The sequence below is a fragment of the Papio anubis genome, chromosome 11 (genome assembly GCF_008728515.1).
Source record: "Papio anubis isolate 15944 chromosome 11, Panubis1.0, whole genome shotgun sequence".
Lineage (NCBI taxonomy): Eukaryota > Metazoa > Chordata > Mammalia > Primates > Cercopithecidae > Papio > Papio anubis.
Window position 1 is genome coordinate 10678921 of NC_044986.1, and position 23174 is coordinate 10702094.

General features: G+C 51.5%; 1 protein-coding gene across 1 annotated transcript in view; it reads right to left on the bottom strand.

The window, feature by feature from the left end:
* DMBT1 (deleted in malignant brain tumors 1) overlaps positions 1 to 23174 on the bottom strand; it is an 87332-nt gene that overhangs the window by 36436 nt on the left and 27722 nt on the right. The window contains 26 exon segments of the mRNA XM_031651915.1: positions 786 to 815; positions 1676 to 1811; positions 1813 to 1890; positions 1893 to 2122; positions 2804 to 2836; positions 3734 to 3763; positions 4738 to 5113; positions 5327 to 5427; positions 5824 to 5883; positions 7999 to 8141; positions 9765 to 9790; positions 9792 to 9849; positions 9851 to 9902; positions 9905 to 9968; positions 9970 to 10043; positions 10046 to 10087; positions 10519 to 10628; positions 12501 to 12885; positions 15957 to 16410; positions 17390 to 17428; positions 18377 to 18406; positions 18996 to 19067; positions 19472 to 19858; positions 21745 to 21822; positions 22092 to 22153; positions 22443 to 22490. Of these exon segments, the coding sequence (XP_031507775.1) occupies positions 786 to 815; positions 1676 to 1811; positions 1813 to 1890; positions 1893 to 2122; positions 2804 to 2836; positions 3734 to 3763; positions 4738 to 5113; positions 5327 to 5427; positions 5824 to 5883; positions 7999 to 8141; positions 9765 to 9790; positions 9792 to 9849; positions 9851 to 9902; positions 9905 to 9968; positions 9970 to 10043; positions 10046 to 10087; positions 10519 to 10628; positions 12501 to 12885; positions 15957 to 16410; positions 17390 to 17428; positions 18377 to 18406; positions 18996 to 19067; positions 19472 to 19858; positions 21745 to 21822; positions 22092 to 22153; positions 22443 to 22490 (3198 nt within the window).

Sequence of the window (23174 nt, forward strand, 5' to 3'; positions counted from 1 at the left end):
CTGCCCAAGTCTTCAGCTCAGTGAGCTCAGCCAGGAGCAAAAGCCTTGCTGGACACCAGTCTCCTCCCTCCTACCTCTGAAGTGTGAGATGTCCTTTCTCAGCTACAAAGGGTTAGCCTGCCCCATCCAGTGATACGTGGACTGATGGGCACATCTGACACCATTGCTGAGACTCTGACAGTTGGAGCTAAAATGTTAGGAAACCAAGGAGCCGTCCAAACGGGTTTCAAGTTTCTTGGTAAGTGGAGGCATTAGAAATATTTATTATCCCTCTCCCTGCCCAAGCATGGCCTCTGCCTTTTCTAGATGCAGATGTGGCCCTGCAAAATCTGGGCTGTTTGAAGGAGTGAGGGATGGAGGTATCAGGCCTGCACTGACATTGCTTGCCCATGGTGCAGAAGTCATGTTTAAGGCTTGAACTGACATTGTCTTCCCAGGTGACTTTGGCAATCACTCCTCACTCTCAGAAACGCTATATCAGCTCTGAATATGAAGGAGCCAAAACTCATTAAACACGAGGCCACTTCCTGAACCTGTAAGGGTTGTCCATTGTACAGTATGAAACGGCTTCATGAAAGCTGACAGAAATTGAACAGAAAACAGAAGGCTCCTGAACCCTAGGTCTGTTGAAGCACTGTGCTGGGTCTCAGTTACAGAGTGGTGGAGGTGAAAATAACATGCCCCACAGTATCTGCACAGAGAAGCAGGAGAGCTCTGAGGAGTGGGGAAGAGGTAACTGGGCAGAAAGACAAGGGACATCCTCAGGAAGGATGCTGGGGACTCACCTGGCTTCGGCGTTGACTGGGACTGAGCAGCTGTGAGAAAGAGAAGGTCAGATCAGATGCACTATACAGAAAAAAATGGCAAACTGAAACAGCAGTAGAAGGAACTGGGCAAGCCTGACACTCAGTCCATCCTAGTCCCGGTCACAGAGGGAGAGGCATTGCCGTGGACATCCCCACAGAGATGCACCATATAAGGGGTCTGGGCAGATCCCAGCCACCATTGTCAGCTCCTCCGGAGGTGAGTGACTGTGGCCTGCCCAGGGTGACTAGACTGACCAAAGCCAACCCTCTCTCCCTTGCATGTTTTGGCAGTTCCTGAGTCAGCAAGGCTGAGGAGGCCACTCCAGCCCAAATGCCTTGTGTGATCTTCCAGACCCGACCACAGGCAATAACAAGCCATGCCTGGCTGGCTTCATGGGGGCTGCCCTCCGCACACCAGACCTGGGGCACAGGCAGTGCTCTGCAGCGTTCTCAGAGGACCTGAGGTCAAGGACTCCAACCCCATGTGACCCAGGCCTGACACAAACAGACATGCATTTGCACTCCTAGTCCTTGAGCCTCTATTTCCAGACGTCCTCACTGGGTCTCAGCTGAGAACCCATTTCCAGACAAGCATCTTTAGTTCAGAGTTCCTTGCAGTCAGAGGATCCTCCCTGCCCCTGGGCGTCTGTGCTGTGTCCATCATACCTCACCCAGGCAAGCAAGCACTTCCAGCAGGGGGAGAATGAATCCCTGGGGAGCCACCACGTTTCTCTTCTGCCTCTTCCTTGCACTACCTCAGGAAGGGGATAAAGTCTGCGTGGTTGTCTCAGTTTGGAGCCCTGGCCGAAGTGACCAGGTACTATAGCAAAATTCATACAGATTCTTAGCAGAGAGCTAAATAAAAGTACAGAGCATAGAAAACAGAGAAGAAGCTTTGAGTGAGGAGATCACAATGTAATTAGGATTTTCTTCCCGAGCAAACTGGAACTTAAGAGTGGGAGCCCAAGGTCTTGAAGGCCCACCCGAGCAAATGACACCAGCTGTGCTTCTCATGATGGCTACAGTTGTGGAGAGCCAGCCTCAGGTGGGGACAGTTCCACAGGCAGGACTCAGGCCCTGAGCAGCTTGACCGCCATCCAGGACAATGGGTCCGCCCTGGCCAAACTGGGCATTTCCTGGGGCTGATGTGGCCCAGCCACAGCCCAGCTGCCTGCAGACCACATTGGTACCTTCACAGGTCCCAGTAGTCATCAAGCACACGGTGCCCCAGGAGCCTTGGTATAGGACCTCCACTGCCCTGACACCTGTCACTCCCCCATCTCACCTCAGCCCTAGGGCCAAACTAGATTCAGATCCTACAGGGAACACAAGAACCCTCATCCATCCCTAATATCAGGGATTGTATATTACTGCTACCAGACGTTCAGCTTTATCACAGGGGAAGGAGAGGGGATGTACTATGCTGCCCGGGTTTATTAGGGAGGCTCAGAGTTTGGGGAATCATCTGTGACCCCAGTGGAGGTGACAGGAATGGTATCCCACTCCCTACTCTGCACACAGGATGGAGCTCCACAGCTCCAGAGGGCAGGCCCATGCTGGCCCCATGTTCAAGAGTTTGGTGGCACCCATGCTGTCCTCTCTGGTTTCTGGCAAATTGCCAGGGATAGCGGGGCCATGGCCAGAGAGCTGCACGGATAGAAATTTTCACGCACTTTTGCAGGTCTGCAGTGCATGGTCAGAAGGCCAGGAATGAGGTCCCTACAGTATTAGGGAGCCCTCCAGTGCTTGTCCTGAGCACCTGGATGAGGATCATTCCCGAACACTTGGAACAGGGTCCCATGAGAGACAGATCACCAGCAGCCTCCAGCCTCCAACATCAGACCCAGGACTGGCTCACCAGAGACTCCACCTTCCTCCCACGCAACCCACAGGGACATGAAAGAGAGGGGCCCACCTTGAGCCGCATCCTATCAGTTTGAAACACAAAATATGTCCAGAGATAGTGAGCCCTAGGGAGGGGTGAGAGGATTATTTACCTGCTGTTGACGCAGGTGAGGTCAGCCAAGTGTCTGTAAATTGCAACAAAGAAAAAAGACAGAATTAGACTTGAAGGGAAAAGGCCCAGAACAAAAGGTTCCGTGGGAGGGGGAATCAAACTGGAAACAATTCCACTTCCTGTTCCTGCCACTTGCTTCCCATGTGTCTGCCCAGGTCTCCTCTGCTGTGAACTCATCCAGGGGCAAAGGTCCTGCTGGAGACCAGACTGAGCCCTCCATTTCTCTAATCCTGAGGTATCTTTCTATGTGTTAGGGGATGCTCCCCACCATGCCATCCCACATCTGCTGATGCATGGACTGACTAGGATATCAGACGCCATTGCTGAGGCTCGTACACTGGAAGCTAAAATGTTAGGGGAACCAGGGGCTTCCCAGGGGACAATCAGGAATCAGGTTTCTGGCTAAGCAGAGACACCACAAACTTTTATTATCCCTTTCCCTGCCCAAGCACAAACTCTGCCTATTTTGGATGCAAATGCGGCCCATCATAATCTTGGAATTTTTCCAGCAGCGATGGATAGGGGTATTGAGCCTGCCCTGACGATGCCTTGAACAGTTCAGAAGGTGACACCCTCAATTTTCAGAAACTATATGTGAGTCCTGAATATAAAAGGACCAAAGCTGATTAAACACGGGCCAATTCCTGAAGCTGTAAGGGCTGTCCACTGGGACAGTTTGAAACTGTTTCATTAAGGTGAGAGGGGTTGAAAAGAAGACAGAAGCCTCCTGAATCCGACGTGTGTTTAAAAAGCGTTGTGCTGGGGTCTCAGTTACACAGCCGGTGTTGGGGGTAGAAATAATATGCTCCACAGTATCCACAGACAGAAACAGGAGAGCTCTGTGGAGTGGGGAAGGGGTGATTGGGCAGAAAGAGAAGGGACGTTTTGAGGAAGGACACTGGAAACTTACCTGGACCGGGTGTCGACTGGGACTGGGAAACTGTGAGAAAGAGAAGAGAAGGTCAGATCAGGCACGTTACACAGAAGTCTGCAAAACTGGAACGAGGAGGGAAAGAAATGGGCAAGTGTGACACTCAGTCCATCCTAGTTCCGATCACACAGGCAGGGACATTGCCATGCCATCCCCACAGAGATGCACCGTGTAAAGGGTCGAGGCAGATCCTGTCCACTATTGCCAGCTCTGAGGTGATTAACTTTGTGTCTGCCCAGGGTAACCAGGATGACCCCAAACCCACCCTCTCCCTTGCATGTCTTAGGCGTTTCTGAGTCAACAAGGCTGAGGAAGCCACTCCAGCCAAAATCCCTTGTGTGATCTTCCAGCCCGGACCAGAGGCAATAACAAGGCCATGCCTGGCCGGCCTCATGTGGGCTGCCCTCCCCACACCAGACCTGGGGCACAGGCAATGCTCAGCAGCGTTCTAAGAGGAGCTGAGGTCAAGAACTCCAACCCCACACAACCCAGGCCTGACAAGAAGAGACACACATTTACATTCCTAACCCTTGAGCCTCTATTTGCAGACGTCCTCAATGGGTCTCAGCTGAGAACCCACTTCCAGACAAGCATTTTTAGTTCAGAATTCCTCGCAGCGAGAGGAATCCTCCCCTGCCTTGCTGTCTGTCCTGCGTCCATGATACCCTCACCCAGTGCTACTCAGCAGGGGAGAAATGGAGCCCTGGGGAGCCAGCACTTTTCTCTTCTGCCTCTTCCTTGCACTGCCTCAAGAAAGGGAGAGAGTCTGGATTGTTTGAGTTTGGTCCCCTGTCCTAAGTGACCACAGGAACACCAGGCCCTATAGCGAAATTCATACAGATTCTTAGCAGAGAGCTAACAAGACTGCATAAATACGGGAAACATAGAAGAAGCTTTGAGTGAGGAGATCAGAATGTAATTAGGATTTTCTTCCTAAGCAAACTCCAGTCTAGGAGAGGGAACCCAAGGTCTTGGAGGCCCACCTGAGCAGATGACACCAGCGTCTTCATGATGGCCACAGTTATGGGAGAGCCAGCCATTGTGGGGGCAACTCCACAGGTAGGACTCGTGTCCTGAGCAGTGCACATCATGCAGAACAATGGGTCCTGAGCCCTGGCCAAACCAGGCATTTCCTGGGGCTGATGTGGCCCAGCCACAGCCCAGCTGCCTGCAGACCACATTGGCATCACTGGTGTCCCAGCTGTCATCGCACACAGTGCCCCAGGAGCCTTGGTATAGGACCTCTACTCGGCCCTGACACCTGTCACTTCCATTCACCAGCCTCACGGCCAAACTGGATTCAGGTCCTACAGGGGAACACAAGAACCCTTCATCCATCCCTACCATGAGGTCAAGGATCTAAGGCACATTCCACACTCAGGGCACTTCCTAATGGCCAAGGTCACCTGGACAAGCAGTCACGATTGAGTATGACTGCAACCAGAGGTTCAGCTTCATCACAGTGGAAGGAGAGGTGATACCCTATTCTGCCTGGGTTTGTGGAGTCTCAGGTTTTTGGGAAGCATCTGTGACCCCAGTGGAGGTGACAGGAATGGACGCCCCACTCCCTACTCTGAGCACACACAGGATGGAGCTCCACAGCTCCAGAGGCGAGGCCCATGCTGTCCCCATGTTGAAGACTTTGGTGGCACCCACGTGGTCCTCTCTGACTTCTGGAAAATTACCAGGGATGGCAAGGCCTTGGCCAGTCAGCTGCAGGGACAGAAATTTTCACCCATCCTTACAGGTCTGCAATGCATGGCCAGAGGGCCAGGAATGAGGTCCCAGGAGTAGGGAGCCCTCCAGGGCTTGTCCTGAGCACCTGAATGAGGATATTTCCTGATACTTGGAACAGGGTCCCACAGGAGACAGGTCACCAACACCATCCACCCTCCAACACCTGACCCAGGACTGGCTCCCCCGAGACTCCAACTTCCTCTCACTCAATGCACAGGGACATGAAACAGAGAAGGGCCCACCTTGACCCTCATCCTATCATTTTCATTCAAAACATTTGTCCAGAGGTAGAGAGTGAGCCCTAGGGAGGGGTGAGAGGATTATTTACCTACTGTCGATGCAGGTAAGGTGCTGGTCGACAACAGGTCTGTAAATTGCAACAAAGACAAAGGCTAGAATTAAAGTTGAGGGTGAAAAACTCCAAAAGGAAAGATCTCTGGGCAAGGCAAGCATCATGAAAACTACTCGACTTCTGGTTCCTGCCACTTGCTCCCCAGGTGTCTGCCCAAGTCTGTAGCTCAAGGAGCACAGCCAGGGACATAGGCCTCGCTGGAGACCAGTCCGATCCCTCCTACCTCTGAAGTGTGGAATATCCTCTTCTCAGCTACAAAGGGTTTACCTGCCCCATCCACAGACACATGGACTGATGAGCACATTGGACACCATTGCTGAGACTCTCACACTTGAAACTAAAATGTTAGAAGGATCGGGGAGCTGCCCAAAGGAGTATAAAGTCTCCTGGCAAGTGGAGGCACCAGAAATATCTAATATATCTCTCCCTGCCAGAGCACGGCCTCTGCCTTTCTGGAGGTAGACGGGGCCCTGCCGCATCTGGGGGTGTTTGAAGGAGTGAGGAATGGAGGTATCAGGCCTGCACTGACATTGCTTGCCCACGGACAGTCATGTTTAAGGCTATAGCTGACATTGCCTTCCCAGGAGACTTTGGCAATCACTCTCAATTTTTAGAAAGATCATACCTTCTTAACCATGTCTTGTTAAGAAGCTTCATGCTAGGGTCTCAGTTACAGAGCAGGGAAAATAGTATGACCCACAGATAAGAAGGAGGGCTCTGCAGAGTGGGAAAAAGGACAATTGTGCAGAAAGAAAAGGGATATCCCAAGGAAGGACACTGGGGAATCACCTGACCTGGGCGTCAAATGGGACTGGGCGGCTGTGAGAAAGGAGGTCAGATCAGATGTACTACACAGAAGCTGGCAAAACTGGAACAAAGGTGGAAGGAGCTAAACAGGTCATGCGTTCAGTCTATGCTAGGTCCCCATCAAGAGGGAGGGGCATTGCCATGCACGTCCCCACAAGGATGCTCCTTGGAAGATGTCTGGGCAGATCCTGCCACTACTGCCAGCTCCAAAGTGATTAAGTTTGTGTCTGCCCATAGTAATCAGGTTGACACAAAACCAACCCTCTCCCTTGCATGTCTTAGCAGTCCCTGAGTCAGCAAGTATGAAGAGGCCACTCTAGCAAAAATCCAGCCTATGATCTTCCAGCCCAGCCCACAGTCATTCAGAACAAGGCTTTGCTCAGCAGGTCTCACGGGCACTGCCCACCCCACACCTGACCAGTGCACAGGCAGGACACTGCAGTTCTCTGGAGGGAATTGCAGTCAAGCATTCACACTCCCAAAACCCAGGCCAGACATGGACAGACACAGATCTGCATTCCAAGCCTTGTGTTTCCAGTCTGAGGCCTCCTTACTGGGCCTCACCAGAAGACCCTCCCTTCCCAGCATGAGCCTTTGCTTCTGGGCTCCTCCCAGTGAGATCGACCCTCCCCCAACGCCTATATGTGCTGCATCCACCTCACCCTCACCTAAACCTTTCAGTAGGGGAAAGGCGGAACTTTGGAGAGACAGTGTGCTATAGATTGGATGTTTGTCCCATCCAAGACTCATTTTGGGATTGGAAACCCCAAGTATAGAGGTGAGGCCTGATGTCCCATGTCTGGGTCATGGAGGCCAACCCTTTATGAATCACTTAGTGCCTTCTCTGGTCAAGGGTGAGTTCTTCTCTTAGTTCCTAGCAAGAGCTGGTGGTTGAAGAGTCTGGGCCCTCCCTCTTGCCCTCTCTTGCTTCCTTCACTTGCCATGTGACCTCTGCCCAGGACAGCTCCCCATCTCCTTCTGCCAGGAACTAAAGAAGCCTGAGGCCATCAACAGAAGCCAAGCAGATATCATGCTCCTATGCAGCCTGCAAAGCCCCAACCCAAATCAACCACTATCTTCATGAACAGCCTGACCCCAGCTATTCCTTTCCAGCCACACTAAAAGGCAAAGACCCAGCACTTTCCTCTTCTCTCTCTGCTTGTGCTGCCTCAGTAGGTGAACGAAGACGTGACCCTTATTACACTTTGGCCCATTTTTCTCCCTGAACTCCTCAAAATCTGGTAATGTGGCAAGGACTCATGCAGTTTCCTAGGAGAGAGCTAAGGAGATATCAGAAATACAGGAAAGGTTGAAAAAGCTCTGAGTGAGGAGATTAGAATATATTAAGACCTCACTTCCTGAGCAAAATCTACCCCAAGAGAGGAAACCCAAAGTCTTAGAGACCCACCTGAGCAGATGACACCAGCGTCTTCACTATGGCCACAGTTGTGGGAGAGCCAGCCATTGTGGGGGCAGTTCCACAGGTACTGACTTCGCGGACTCCACACCCTATTCCGTGCACTCCCTCCCCTTTGAAAATCAAGCACAAAACTTGCTGGGTTTTATGGCTCAGGGACATGGATCCGGGCTGACATGTGATGTCTCCCCAATAACGCTTTAAATTTCTCTCTCTCTTTGTGAAATTTTCCTGTATTTCAACCTGTTTGTGACACTTTAGGAAATAAAAGAACCCACATTAAACATTGGGAGCAGGTTCTCCCTGGATACACATGGACTACCGGGCACATCTGGACACCATTGCTGAGCTCCCCACATTGGATAAAGTGTTAGAAGGATCAGGGAATGCCTAAAGGAGATAAAGTCTCCTAGCAAGTGGAGGCACCAGAAATATATAACACATCTCTCTCCCCTGCCTGAGCATGCCCTGCCTTCTGGATGTAGGTGGGGCCCCTGACGATCTGGGTGTTTAGCTGGACTTTGTGCCCGCCCATAGCAACTGTGGGAAGACACAAACCAACCCCTCACCCGTGCACGTGTTAGTAGTCCCTGCATCAAGTATGCGAAAGCGGCCACTCCAGCAAAAACTGCTCTGTCATCTCCTAGCCCAGCCTCCACAGGCATTCATAATAAGGCTGCCTAGCAGGCCCAGGCGGGCAGCACTGTCTGACCTTACACCTGACTCTGCACACGAAGACACTGCAGTGCCTGGAGGATTATAGTCAAGCACTTCACACCCTAAAACTCCCAGGCTGTACATGGACAGTCACGAAACTGCACTCCCAGCCTTGTGTTTCCAGCGTCTGATGCCTTATTGGGTCCTCTCTCGGCAGAAGACCTCCCTTCCCCAGCATGAGCCTTTGCTTGGGCTCCTTCCCAGTGAGACCATCCTCACCAATGCCTATATGTGCTGTATCCACCTCACCCTCACCTAAACTCTTCAGTGTAGGGGAAAGGCAGAACCCTGGAGAGCTTCAGCGACTATAGTTTGGATGCTGTCCCTCCAAGACTCATGTTGCATCGATCCCTGGCATACAGGTGAGGCCTTATGTCCCATGTCTGGGCCATGGAGGCCAACACTTCATGAATCACTTAGTGACTCCTGGTCAGGATGCTTGTTCTTCTTAGTTCCTAGCAAGAGCTGGTGGCTGGAAAAGAGTCTGGCCCTCCCTCTTGCTCCTTGCTTCCTCCCCTCACCATGTGACCTCTGCCCAAGCCAGCTCTATCCCTTCTGCCAGGCGTGTGCCTGAGGCTCGCAGTGCAGAAACTGAGCAGGATGCCTGCACCATGCTCCTATGTAGCCTGCAAAGCCACGACTCCAAATCAACTCCTCATCTTCATGAACAACCTGGCCCCAGCTATTCCTTTCTCCCAGCCACTCCAGCAAAGACCCGGTGCTTTCTTTATCTTTCTCCCCCTCTGTTTGCTGCCTTGGTGAACAAAGGTGTGACCTTATTTCACTTTGGCCCATTGTCCTTCTGACCTCCTCAAAACCTGGCAATGTGGCAAGGGACTCATGCATTGTGAGAGAGCCAAGGAGATATCAGAAATGCAGGAAAGGCTGAAAAGCTCTGAATGAGGAGATTGAACATATGACTTTGCTTCCTGAGCAAAATCTACCTCAAGAGAGGAGAGACCAAAGTCTTGGAGACCCACCTGGAGCAGATGACACCAGCGTCTTCCCTGATGGCCACAGCTGGAGAGCCAGCCTCTGTGGGGACAGTTCCACAGGTAGGACTCAGTCTGAGCAGCAGCCATCATCCAGGACAATGGGCCCCGAGCCCTGGCCAAATGGGCATTTCTCCTGGGGGCTGACGTGGCCCAGCCACAGCCCAGCTGCCTGCAGACCACATTGGCATCAGCTGGTGTCCCAGTAGTCATCACACACGGTGCCCCAGAGCCTCGCATAGGACTCCTCCACTGGCCCCTGACACTGTCACCTCCATTCACCAGCCTCAGGGCCAAACTGGATTCAGGTCCTACAGGGGAACACAAGAACCCTTCATCCATCTCTATCAGGAGGTCAAGGATCTAAGGAATGTTCCACACTCAGGGCACTTCCTAATGCCAAAGTCACCTGGGCAGGCAGTCACGACTGAGTATGACTGCAACCAGAGGTTCAGCTTCATCACAGTGGAAGGAGAGGTGATACGCTATCCTGCCTGGGTTTATGGAGGATCAAGTTTTGGGGAAGCATCTGTGACCCCAGTGGAGGTGACAGGAGTAGGCGCCCTACTCCCTACTCTGGGCACACACAGGATGGAGTGTCAAAGCTCCAGAGGGCAGGCCCATGCTGTCCCCATGTTCAAGAGTTAGGTGGCACCCACGTGGTCCTCCCTGGTTTCTGGCAAATTGCCAAGGATGGCAAGGCCTTGGCCAGACAGCTGCAGGGACAGGAACTGTCACCCACCCTTGCAGGTCTGCAATGCATGGCCGGAGGGCCAGGAACGAGGTCCCGTTAGGATGTAGGGAGACCTCCAGGACTTGTCCTCAGCACCTGGATGAGGATCTTTCCTGATACTTGGAAGAGGATCCCGTGGGAGACAGGTCACCAGCACCCTCCAGCCTCCAACACCAGAACCACGACTGGCTCCCCAGAGACTCCAACTTCCTCCCACTAATGCACAAGGACATGAAAAAGACAGGGGCCCACCTTGACCCTCATCCTAACCTTTCCAGAAAAAAAGCATTTGTCCAGAGGTAGAGAGTGAGCCCTAGGAAGGGTTGAGAGGATTATTTACCTACTGTCAATGCAGATAAGGTGGTGGTCGGCAACGCGTCTTTAATTGCAATAAACACAGAGGCTAGAATTAAACTTGAGGGTGAAAAGCTCCAAAAGGAAAAGTCTCCGGACATGGCAAGCATCATGAAAACTACTCAATTTCTGGTTCCTGTCACTTGCTCCCCATGTGTCTGCCCAAGTCTTCAGCCCAGTGAGCACTGCAAGGGACACAGGCCTCACTGGAGACCAGTCTGATCCCTCCAGCCTCTGAAGTGTGGGATATCCTCTTCTCAGGTTCAAAGGGTTTGCCTGCCCCATCCACTGACATATGGACTAATGGGCATATCTGACACCATTGATGAGCCTCTGACCTTTGGAGCTAAAGTATTAGAAGGATCAGGGAGCTGCCCAAAGGAGTATAAAGTCTCCTAGCAAGTGGAGGCACCAGAAATATGTAATATCTCTCTCCCTGCCCAAGCATGGCCTCTGCCTTTCTGGATGTAGATGGGGCCCTGATGCATCTGGGGATGTTTGAAGGACTTTGTGTCTTCCCATAGCAATCAGGTTGACACAAAACCAACCCTCTCCCTTGCACATGTTAGTAGTCCCTGCATCAGCAAGTATGAAGAGGCCACTCCAGCAAAAATCCAGCCTGTCATCTCCTAGCCCAGCCCACAGGCATTCATAACAAGGCTTTGCTCAGCAGGCCTCATGGACATTGCCACCACCCCACCACCACCACACCTGACTGGTGCACAGGCAGGACACTGCAGTGCTCTGGAGGGAATTGCAGTCAAGCAGGCCAGACATGGACAGTCAGGGACAGTCACAAAACTGCACTCCCAGCCTTGTGTTTCCAGTCTGATGCCTCCTTATTGGTCCTCGGCAGAAGACCCTCCCTTCCCAGCATGAGCCTTTGCTTCTGGGCTCCTTCCAGTGAGACCATCCCTCAACAATGCCTATATGTGCTGTATCCACCTCACCCTCACCTAAACCTTTCAGTAGGGGAAAGGCAGAACCCTGGAGAGCCAGCATGCTATAGTTTGGATGCTTGTCCCCTCCAAGACTCATGTTGGGATTGGATCCCCAAGTATACAGGTGAGGCCTTATGTCCCACGTCTGGGTCATAGAGGCCAACACTTCATGAATCACTTAGTGACCTCCCTGGTCAGGGATGAGTTCTTCTCTTAGTTCCTAGCAAGAGCTGGTGGTTGAAAAGAGTCTGGGCCCTCCCTCTTGCTCTCTCTTGCTTCCTCCCTCACCATGTGACCTCTGCCCAAGCCAGCTCCCCATCCCCTTCTGCCAGGAGTACAAGCAGCCTGAGGCCCACAGCAAAAGCTGAGCAGATGCCTGCACCATGCTCCTATGCAGCCTGCAAAGCCACGACTCAAATCAACCTCTATCTTCATGAACAACCTGGCCCCAGCTATTCCTTTCCAGCCACACTAAAAGGCAAAGACCCGGTGCTTTCATCTTCTCCCTCTGCTTGTGCTGCCTTGGTGAACAAAGGTGTGACCCTTATTTCACTTTGGCCCATTGTCCTCTCTGACCTCCTCAAAACCTGGCAATGTGGTAAAGACTCACGCAGTTTCCTAGGAGAGAGCTAAGGAGATATCAGAAATATAGGAAATATTGAAAAAGCTCTGAGTGAGGAGATTAGAACATATTAAGACCTCATTTCCTGAGCAAAATCTACCCCAAGAGAGGAGACCCAAAGTCTTGGAGACCCACCTGTGCAGATGACACCAGCGTCTTCATGATGGCCACAGTTGTGGGAGAGCCAGCCATTGTGGGGGCAGTTCCACAGGTACGACTCATTCCCTGAGCAGCGCACGTCATCCAGGACAATGGGTCCTGAGCCCTGGCCAAACCGGGCACTTCCTGGGGCTGATGTGGCCCAGCCACAGCCCAGCTGCCTGCAGACCACACTGGCATCATTGGTGTCCCAGCTGTCATCACACACAGTGCCCCAGGAGCCTCGGTATAGGACCTCCACTCGGCCCTGACACCTGTCACCTCCATTCACCAGCCTCAGGGCCAAACTGGATTCAGGTCCTACAGGGGAACACAAGAACCCTTCATCCATCCCTATCAGGAGGTCAAGGATCTAAGGAATGTTCCACACTCAAGGCACATCCTAATGGCTAAAGTCACCTGAGCAGGCAGTCACCTTTGAATATGACTGCAACCAGAGATTCAGCTTCATCAAAGTTGAAGGAGCAGTGACACCCTTTTCTGTCTGGGTTTATGAAGGCTCAAGTTTTGGGGAAGCACCTGTGATCCCACTGGAGTTAAAAGGAATGGATACTCCATTCTCTAACTTGGGCACACCCAGGACAGAGCTACACAGCTACAGTTGGCAGGCGAGACCCTCCCCATGCTCAGGAGCTTGGTGGCAATTCTATGGTCCTTTCTGGCTTCTGAAAATTTCACAGGTAAGACAAGGCCTTGGCCAGACAGGTGCGGGGACAGTCACTTTCACTGACTTTTCACACCTCTGCAATGCATGGGCTGAGGGACAGGAATGAGGTCTTAGTAGGATAAGGGAATCCTCCAGGGCTTTTCCTCAGCACCTGGATGAGGATCTTTCCTGACCAGTTGGAACAGGATTCCACAGGAGACAAGTCACCAGCAACCTCCAGCCTCCAACATCAGACCCAGAGCTGGGTCCCCACAGACTCTACCTTCCTCCCCCGCAACCCGCAGGGACATGAAAAAGAGAGGGGCCCTCCTTGACCCTCATTCTATCATTTTCAGACAAAACATTTGTCCAGAGGTAGAGAGCGAGCCCTAGGGAGGAGTGAGAGGACTATTTACCTACTGTCGATGCCGGTAAGGTGGTGGTTGGCAACGCGTCTATAAATTGCAACAAAGACAAGGCTAGAGTTAAACCTGAGGGTGAAAAGCCCCAAAAGGAAAGGTCTCCGGACAAGGCAAGCATCATGAAAACTACCCCACTTCTGGTTCCTGCCACTTGTTCCCTATGTGTCTGCCCAAGTCTTCAGCTCAGCAAGCTCGGCAAGGGACATAGGCCTGACAGAAGACTAGTTCAATCCCTCCTATCTCTGAAGTGTGGGATGTCCTCTTCTCAGTCACAAAGGGTTAGCCTGTTCCATGCACTGACACATGGACTAACAGGCATATTTGACACCATTGCTGAGACTCTACTAGTTCGAGCTAAAATGTTAGGGGAACCAAGGAGCTAACCAAGGGGTATCAAGTCTCCTGGTACGTGGAATTGCCAGAAATATTTATTATCCCTCTCCCTGCCTGAGCATGGCCTATGCCTCTTCTGGATGCAGATGTGGCCCTGCAGAATCTGGGGTGTTTGAAGGAATGAGGAATGGAGGTATCAGGCCTGCACTGACATTGCTTGCCCATGGCAGAAGTCATGTTTATTGACTGATATTGGCTTCCCAGGAGACTTTGGCAATCACTCAATTCTCAGGAAGGTCATATCAGCTCTGAATAGAAAAGGATCAAAGCTAATTAAATATGAGGCCACTTTCTAAACCTCTAAGGGTTGGTCATTGGGACAATATGAAACTGCTTCACGAAAGCTGAGATAAATGGAACAGAAGACAGAAGCCTCCTGAACCCTAGGTCTGGTTTAGAAGTGCCATGCTGGGGTCTCAGTTACAGAGCAAGGGAAAATCATATGCCCCGAAGTATCCACTCTGAGAAGAATGAGGGCTCTGTGGAGTGCAGAAAGGGATAATTGTGCAGAAAGAAGAGGGACATCCCAAGGAAGGACACTGGGGAATCACCTGGCCTGGGCGTCGACCAGGACTGGGCAGCTGTGAGAAAGAGGAGGTCAGATCAGATGCACTACGAAGCTGGCAAAACCAGAACAAAGGTGGAAGGAACTAGACAGGTCATGCCTTCAGTCCACCCTAGGTCTCCATCACAGAGGGAGGGGTATTGCCATGCACATCCCCACAGAGATGCTCCTTGGAAGGTGTCTAGGCAGATCCTGTCCACTATTGCCAACTCCAAAGTGATTAACTTTGTGTCTGCCAATTGTAATCAGGTTGACACAAAACCAACACTCTCCCTTGCACGTCTTAGCAGTCCCTGAGTCAAAAAATGTGAGGAGGCCACTCCAGCCAAAGTCCTGCCTGTGATCTTCCAGCCCAGCCCACAGGCATTCATAATAAGGCTTTGCCCAGCAGACCTCATGGGAACTGCACACTCCACACCAGACTGGTGCACAGGCACAACACTGCAGTGCTCTGGAGGGAGTTGTGGTCAAGGACTCACAGTGCCCAAATCCCAGACCAGACACAGACAGACACAGATCTGCACTCCTAGCCTTGTGTCTCTATTAAGACACCACCTTATTGGGCCTAAGCAGAAGACCGCAGTTCCTAGCAGGAGCCTTTGGTTCTGGGCTCCTTCCAGTGAGACAGTCCCTCCCCCATCCCCTATATGTGCTTCATCCACGTAACCCTTATGCAAAATCTTTCAGTAGGGGAAAGTTGGAACCCTGGAGAGCCAGGGTGCTATACTTTGGAGGCTTGTCACGTCCAACTGTCATATTGCAATTGGATCCCCAAGTTTAGAGTTGAGGCCTGATGCACCATGTCTGGGTCATGGAGACCCACCCTTCATGAATAACTTACTGCCCTCCTGGTGAGCGATGAGTTCTTCTCTTAGTTCCTAGCAAGAGCTGGTGGTTGAAAAGAGCCTGGGCCTTCCCTCTTGCCCTCTCTTGCTTCCTCCCTCACCATGTGACCTCTGCCCAGGCCAGTTCCCCATCCTCTTCTGCCAGGAGTACAAGTAGCCCGAGGCCCTCAGCAGAAGCTGAGCTGAACAAACCGGCCCAAGCTATTGCTTTCCAGCCACACTAAAAGGCAAAGACCTGGCGCTTTCGTCTTCTCCCTCTGCTTGTGCTGCTTCGGTGAACAAAGGTGTGACCCTTATTTCACTTTGGCTATTGTCCTGCCTGACCTCCTCAAAACCTGGCAATGAACACTCATGCTGTTTCCTAGCAGAGAGCTAAGGAGATATTAGAAATATAGGAAAGGTTGAAAAAGCTCTGAGTGAGGAGATCAGAGCATCATGAGATCTTGCTTCTTGAGCAAAATCTACTCCAAGAGAGGGAGCCCAAGGTCTTGGAGACCCACCTGAGCAGATGACACCAGCGTCTTCACTGTGCTGACAGTTGTGGGAGAGCCAGCCATTGTGGGGGCAGCTCCACAGATAGGACTCATGTCCTGAGCAGCGCACGTCATCCAGGACAATGGGTCCTGAGCCCTGGCCAAACCGGGCATTTCCTGGGGCTGACGTGGCCCAGCCACAGCCCAGCTGCCTGCAGACCACATTGGCGTCACTGGTGTCCCAGGAGTCATCACACACGGTGCCCCAGGAGCCTCGGTATAGGACCTCCACTCGGCCCTGACACCTGTTACCTCCATTCACCAGCCTCAGGGCCAAACTGGATTCAGATCCTACAGGGGAACACAAGAACCCTTCATCCATCTCTATGATGAGGTCAAGGATAAGGCATGTACAACACTCAGAGCAGTAGGCAAAGTAGTCAAGTTTGAATACAAATGCCAACGTCACCAGGACACGCAGTCACGACTGAAGATTACCATACCCAGAGGTTAAGTTTTGTCATAGTGGAAAAAGTGATGCCCTATTCTACTCAAGTCTATAAAAGCTCAAGTTATGGGTAAGCATGTATGACATCCCAGAGGAGGGGCCAGGAATGGACACCCCACTCCCCACTCTGGGGGCAGACAGGATGGAGCTACACAGCTACAAATGGCAGGCCTAGACCCCTAACAATCTAGGGCAAGTTCCACACTCAGGGCATTTCCTAATGAACTAAGTCACCCAGGCAGGCAGTCACCTTTGCATAATGAAGCCAGAGATTAGGCTTAATTATAGTGAAAGTAGCACTGACAGCCTACTCTGCCCAGGTCTATGGATGCTCAACTTCTGGGGAAGCACCTGTGACCCCAGTGGAGGTGATAGGACTGGATATCCCACTATCTAGTTGGGTACACAGAGGATGGAGCTTCTCAGCTGCAGATGGCAGGCCCAGACCCCTCCCTTATTCAGGAGCATGGTCCTGTCTGGCTGACTGGGAAAGTACCAGAGATGGCAGGGATGAGGTCCCCGTAGGATTAGGGAGACCCCCAAGGCTTGTCCTGAGCACACAGATGAGGATCTTTCCTGACCACTTGGAACAGGATCCCACAGGAGACAGGTCGCCAGCACCCTCCACTCTCCAACATCACATCTAGTTCTGGGTCTTCAGAGACTCCAGCTTCCTCCCTACCCAACCCACAGAAACATGAAGAAGCAAGGGCCCACCTTGAGCCTCATCCTATCGTGAGCCTAATGATTCCTAATGATCTTCTGGGAGGTCCTACTCCTGTTCCTAGTGCCCAGCTCACTGTTGAGCCAACTGTTCATCACCTGCTGCCATCCTCCCACCCTTAGCCTACTTTCCCACCTCTCTTCATGGCAATCATAAGTGAACTATGAACTCCGAAGTGTATGCAGAGGTAGAAAGTGAGCCCCAGGGAGTGTTGAGAGGATTCTTTACCTTCTGTGGGTACCGGTGATATCCTGACAGGCCAACTGTCTGTAAACAGCAACAAAGAGAAAGGATACAATTGGATTTGAAGGGAAAAAGGTAAAAAACAAGCAGTTCTCTGGACCAGGCAGCACACGTCATCCAGGACAATGGGTCCTGAGCCCTGGCCAAACCGGGCATTTCCTAGGACCCGGTTGTGAAAACAATTCCACTCCCAGGTCCAGCCACTTGCTCCCCATGTGTCTGCCCAGGTCTCCTGCCCACAGAACTCATTCAGGGACAAAGGACACCATGCAGGCCCTTCCATCTCTCTCTGAGACAGGGATGACCTCTTCTCAATTAGGAAACCTTCGCCACCTCCATCCCCCACCATCCACTGACACATGGACTGTCTGACTTATCTGACACCACTGCCAAGTCTTGACACTTGCAGCTAAGATATTTGGGGGACTAGCGGGCCCACCCGGGGGATATCAGGTTTCCTGGTAAGTGAAGGCACCAGAAACATTTCTTAGCTTCTCTCTCACCTGAGCATGGCCTCTGCCTCTTCTGAATGCAGACATGGCCCTGCAGAATCTGGGGGTCTTTCAAGGGTCTTTCAAGTAGTGAGAGATGCGGGTATCAGGCCTATACTGACCTTGCCTTCAACAGAACATTAGAGGGTCTCACCCTCAATTCTCAGAAAGGTTATGTCAGCCCAGAACATAAAGGGGCCAAAGCTCATTAAACAGGTGGCTTCTTTCTGAACCTGTAAGGGTTTTCCATTGGGACAGCATGGAACTATATGATGAAAGCTGAGATGGATTGAAGAGAAGGCAGAAGCTGAATCCTACGTGTGCTTAAGAAGCACCATGCTAGGGTCTCAGTTATAGAGCTGGGGTGAAAATAACATGCCCGAGAGTATCTGCAGAGAAGCAGGAAGGCTCTGTGGATTGGGGAAGGGGTAACCAAGCAGAAAGAGAAGGGGTATCCCAAGGAAGGATTCTGGGGACTCACCTGGCCTGAGCGTCGACTGAGGCTGGGCAGCTATGAGAAAAAATAGCAACATTAGACACCAAACACTCAGTGACTCCAACTAGAGTTAAGGTTGAAGTGACTTGGAGTAGCCACACCCTCAGCTGATGTCCATCACATGTCCACCAAGTGGGCCCTGCCAGTGCCCACCGTGAAGCCCTCAGTCCCTCAGGGAACCCACAGCCCCCGGCATTGCCTCCGTCTCTGTGCCTGCGGCTCACTCTCCAGGGATATGAAGGTCACTTCGGTGCCTGGGACTGGCCACAACAACCTCAGTATCAACACCCAGGGAGCAGCAAACAGCCACCCTAAGCAATGAGGGGATGAAGACCCTAACTCTCCACCCTTGAGCGGCAATGAGTCTGAGGTTTGACGTGGATTCTTGGTGATCCTCTGGGAGGTCCCCTTGCTCCCCATGCTGAGCTCACATGTGAGCCCACCATTTGTGACTCACTGACATCCTCCCACCCTTACCCCACTTCCCTGCCTCTCTTCACAGCAATCATAAGTGAACTATTTACAAATGCATCCTTCCCTGTGGGTCAGTGGCTGACAGCACTCAAGGTAATACGGTGTTCAAGGGGAGGGAGGTTTCACCAACCAGGTCCCTGAAACATGCCATCCCTGAGAAGGAGCATCGGGGAAAACAGGGGTATGAGTTATGCAGACGTTCCTAGAGCAGAATAAAAAGCTCGTTATTTCTGATGTCAGCATGCTGGACCCTGTGTCTGAACACCGGTGTGTCAGTCACCCCCAAACCAATGTTGGGGCACTGCTTGCAGCTTGGGGATCCATGCTGACCATGGCATTGTACCCACAGGCCAGTTGCCCCAACTAAACCCCAGAGCCACCAGATAACCAGGAAAGTCTTGGGCGGGGGCCCTGGAGTGAGAAACCTGTTTGTCACTATATTCTCTGAATACAGTCTGTCCCCAGAATGGGCCCAAGTGATTTTCTTTTTTTAATAGAGACGGGGTTTGCCATCTTGCCCAGAACTGGTCTTGAACACCTGAGCTCAAGCAATCTGCCTGCCTCATCCTCCCAAAGTGCTGGGATTACAGTTGTGAGTCACCACACCTGACCCTCCAGAGATCTTTGATGCCTACCTGAGCAGATAACACCAGCATCTTCACTATGGCCACAGTTATGGGAGAGCCAGCCATTGTGGGGGCAGCTCCACAGGTAGGACTCGTACCCTGAGCAGCGCACGTCATCCAGGACAATGGGTCCTGAGCCCTGGCCAAACCAGGCATTTCCTGGAGCTGACATGGCCCAGCCACAACCCAGCTGCCTGCAGACCACGTTGGCATCATTGGTGTCCCAGCTATCATCACACACTGTGCCCCAGGAGCCTTGATACAGGACCTCCACCCGGCCCTGACACCTGCCATCTCCATTCACCAGTCTCAGGGCCAAATCGTAATCAGATCCTAGAGGAAGGCACAGAATTTCTCTTGTACACTCCTACTGAGAGACAAGGTCTCAGGGCCTGCAGGGCATTCAGGGTCTTTCCCATAGGCAAATATCTTTGAGAGAATCTCTAACTAGGCTGGGCTCTAACATGCCTTAAGGTTAGAGTTCTTCATGGGGAAGAGGACAGTGACTGCTTGGCCCAAACCCAAGTCTTAGAGCTTCTGCTGGAGGAAAATAAAAGACTCCACCTAATCTGCATCCTGGAAGGGGCCTAGAGATACACAAGACCCTTCTCTAAGCAGACCATGGGCTCTGCCTGATTCACTCAGACAGGGGACACATAACATCCCACACTGAAGAGCAGCGTGGTGACATCAGGATGTCCTGGAAGGAGCTCTGATGTGTATCTGTAGCTCTAAGGTTGGCTTGGAGCACATTTTGCATGTGATCTTCCTGGCCTTATAGCCTTCCTCAGGGCCAGGATGGCTGGGGTCAGCACAGAGCTGTGGAGATGGGGGAGCTGGGTTGTCACTCTGAACTGGAGACTGATCCCACTGGTCTCTGCTTCCAAAGCACACAGGCTCTTGGAGATGCCACATTCTGACTGATTTCTCCCTACTCCCAGGAGCATGGGCAATGAAGGAAGCTTCACTCTAGCTGACCTCTGGGATCCAGGTCACTGTGTACTCACAACATTCCCTCCAATCCCATTCCCTAAAACTTTTCCTGAATAACAGTAAAGCCCATGGATATAGTTGGCATCATGACATAACAGAAACAGACTCAAAATTACTGATTATCTGTCACAACAGTAGACTCGGTATTTGTGGTGGTAGTCTCTGCATTTGCCAATTGTAGAAGATGAAAAACAAAATCAAAAAAAAAAAAAAAAAACAAAATATAAGATTAGATCTCCTCTGAGGACACTCATGGGCTGAAAGTAAACTAGGATCTGCTGAGAAGCCATCACTCCTGATCTGGATATTGTCTTGCTGTGTAACTTTGGGAAAGTCAAGAAACCTGTCTGGCACTGAGTTCTTCAATTCTAAAGGGCTGCTTGTGGAGGAAATATTTCTGTACCAACATACTCACTCTGATTCTGATATGTCTACATGTAACCTATACAGAACTCCAGGAGAGGGATGCAAAAATAACTTTTCTCATTATTATGCCTCTAATTGATTTCTCTTCTCTAATTGCATTGGCTACTACCTCCAGTATGACATTGAACAGCAGTGGGGATGGAGGGCATACTTGCCTTGTTTTTCACACTAGTGGAAATGCTTCTAATATTCCCCTTTAAGTAAGATACTGGCTTGGAATCTCTGTTTTTGAATTGCTGCGGAGCCCTGGAATTTGTCCAGGGCACCTACAAGAACTGACCTACAAGAACTGGGGCTTGGAGAGGAAGTGACCTGAGAGTTACCCTTAACCCACTGCAGCCACAGCACTCAGCTTCTGTCTGAGCTCTCCACTGGGCTTCCACATGAGGCTCTATATCTAGAAGAAATGTGACTCCCACCTGACACTGGAGTTCCTGATAAGAGCAACTCCGAGTAAGTCTTATCTGCAATCCTGTGTGACAGGCAGATCAGCCAAATCCCTCCACCCTCTTGCTCCCATCCTTGGCTGGACCAGTTATACCAAAGGGCTTGTCAGGCCAAGATGTGGTTCTTAACATGTAACAGGGTCCTCAGGGGAAACCACTCCAGAGGAAGGAACAGATTCTCCTCTTATAGCTGCTGCAAATAAGAAAATGTGGGAATCTTGGTAAGGGACATGGCTAAGTCAGAATAAAGCCAGTCTCACCCTCATTTCTAGTGTCTTCTGTGTCCTTAATCATAGGAAAGAGAAAGAAGTTAAGTCAGGCCTCACCCCATGGGCCAGAGGGAGAGGAAAGAGATGACCTGAGGAATGGGAGGGCCTGAGGCGTGTACCATCAGCATTCCCAACTGCTGCATGCCAACCCTGGGAAGGGCAGAGGCTTTGGTGAGAATGTTGTCCTTGAGCTTCTCCTAGGGCCAAGGTTTCCCATGGGAAATGGGAAGTGACTTCCCTTCCCAAAGCCCAGACTGCCAGAATCCCAGGCTGTATTGACTATGTCTCCCAGATTTCTCACTGGAGGTACCCAAGGGGGAAGTACATGACCTCTGATGCCCATGAGTTGAAGGATTGTGATTTCTCTCTGTTAAGAAGAAACAAGGGTGGCCTAACATGGGCTTAAAGAAAGGGCAAGGGCAAGGATGCTGTCCTAGCAATTTGGCTACGTTTAGCAGGTAGGCACCTGCTTCTCAAGGCCCTGTAGCCAGAGATCCAGCACCATAGGCTGGCCAGAGATGAGCACAGCTGGGTGAGGAACACAGGAGCGAGCAACAAGCAAGGATAACAGAAACTCTAGAAACAAGAGTCCACTGAGGACTCCTTGGAGATGTATCTTCAAGTTGATTCCTCCTCAGTCTCAGACACGATCGATGCAAGAGATACCTGTTCAGACCTAAGGCCTTATGTGGAAGGGCCCCTCTTGGGAGCTAAGCACCCTACTTTCTAGGCCCTCTGCACCTTATCTGAATCAGAGATGAACCTAGGGGTGCAGAGTGGTAATGAGCCCACAGGGATCCCTCATAGTAGATGTTACCTTCTGCTGCAGTTGACTCCAGGAGCGCCTCCGAGGGAAACACAGTACCTGCAGGGTGGAGAAAGGAGGGGTTCATTAATGGTGCAGCCCCTCACTTGAGAGGCTAACCGCGCGGCTCTCAGCTCTGAAGCAAGGGCTGGAAACACAGTGCCGAAGGGCACCCTCCATTGCTAAAAGCCAACAATTTGCCAATCGCTCTGTCATTGTACTGGTCCCAGGCTGGCTAGGATGCCACATGAGCATCCTTTACTCTTATTACCCTATCCCCACCTCCTCAAATGACAAAACACACCCTCAAATGACAAATATTCACCATGACTGGAATATTCCTGAGAAGTGGTTCAACTAGAAAAAAGTAAGTTTCGAAAGCAAACCAACCTTTCCAGAATGCAACACTAAGCCACTCACAAAGCGGCTGCATGGAGGACGATGCCCCCTTGGGGAGCCCAGTCCCACTTGGTAGCTGGATTATCAAGGGCACACCCCAGCATGGTAGCCTGGGCTCAGTCCAGCCCACACTCCAAATGCCAGAGTTGCTCTCAAAGTAGACAGTTTAACCAGAAACTCCTCTTTGGGGATCACACCATGGGTCAGTGTCCTTGGAGGTTTCTTTGTGGATTAAAAAAACCCTCCATCCTCCTCATCCTTTAAAAGAGGAGAAACTGCCACTCAGGAAGATATTTGGTATCCTAGGCCAGGGGTGGTCGCGATGCTGCTCATCAGAACCAGTCT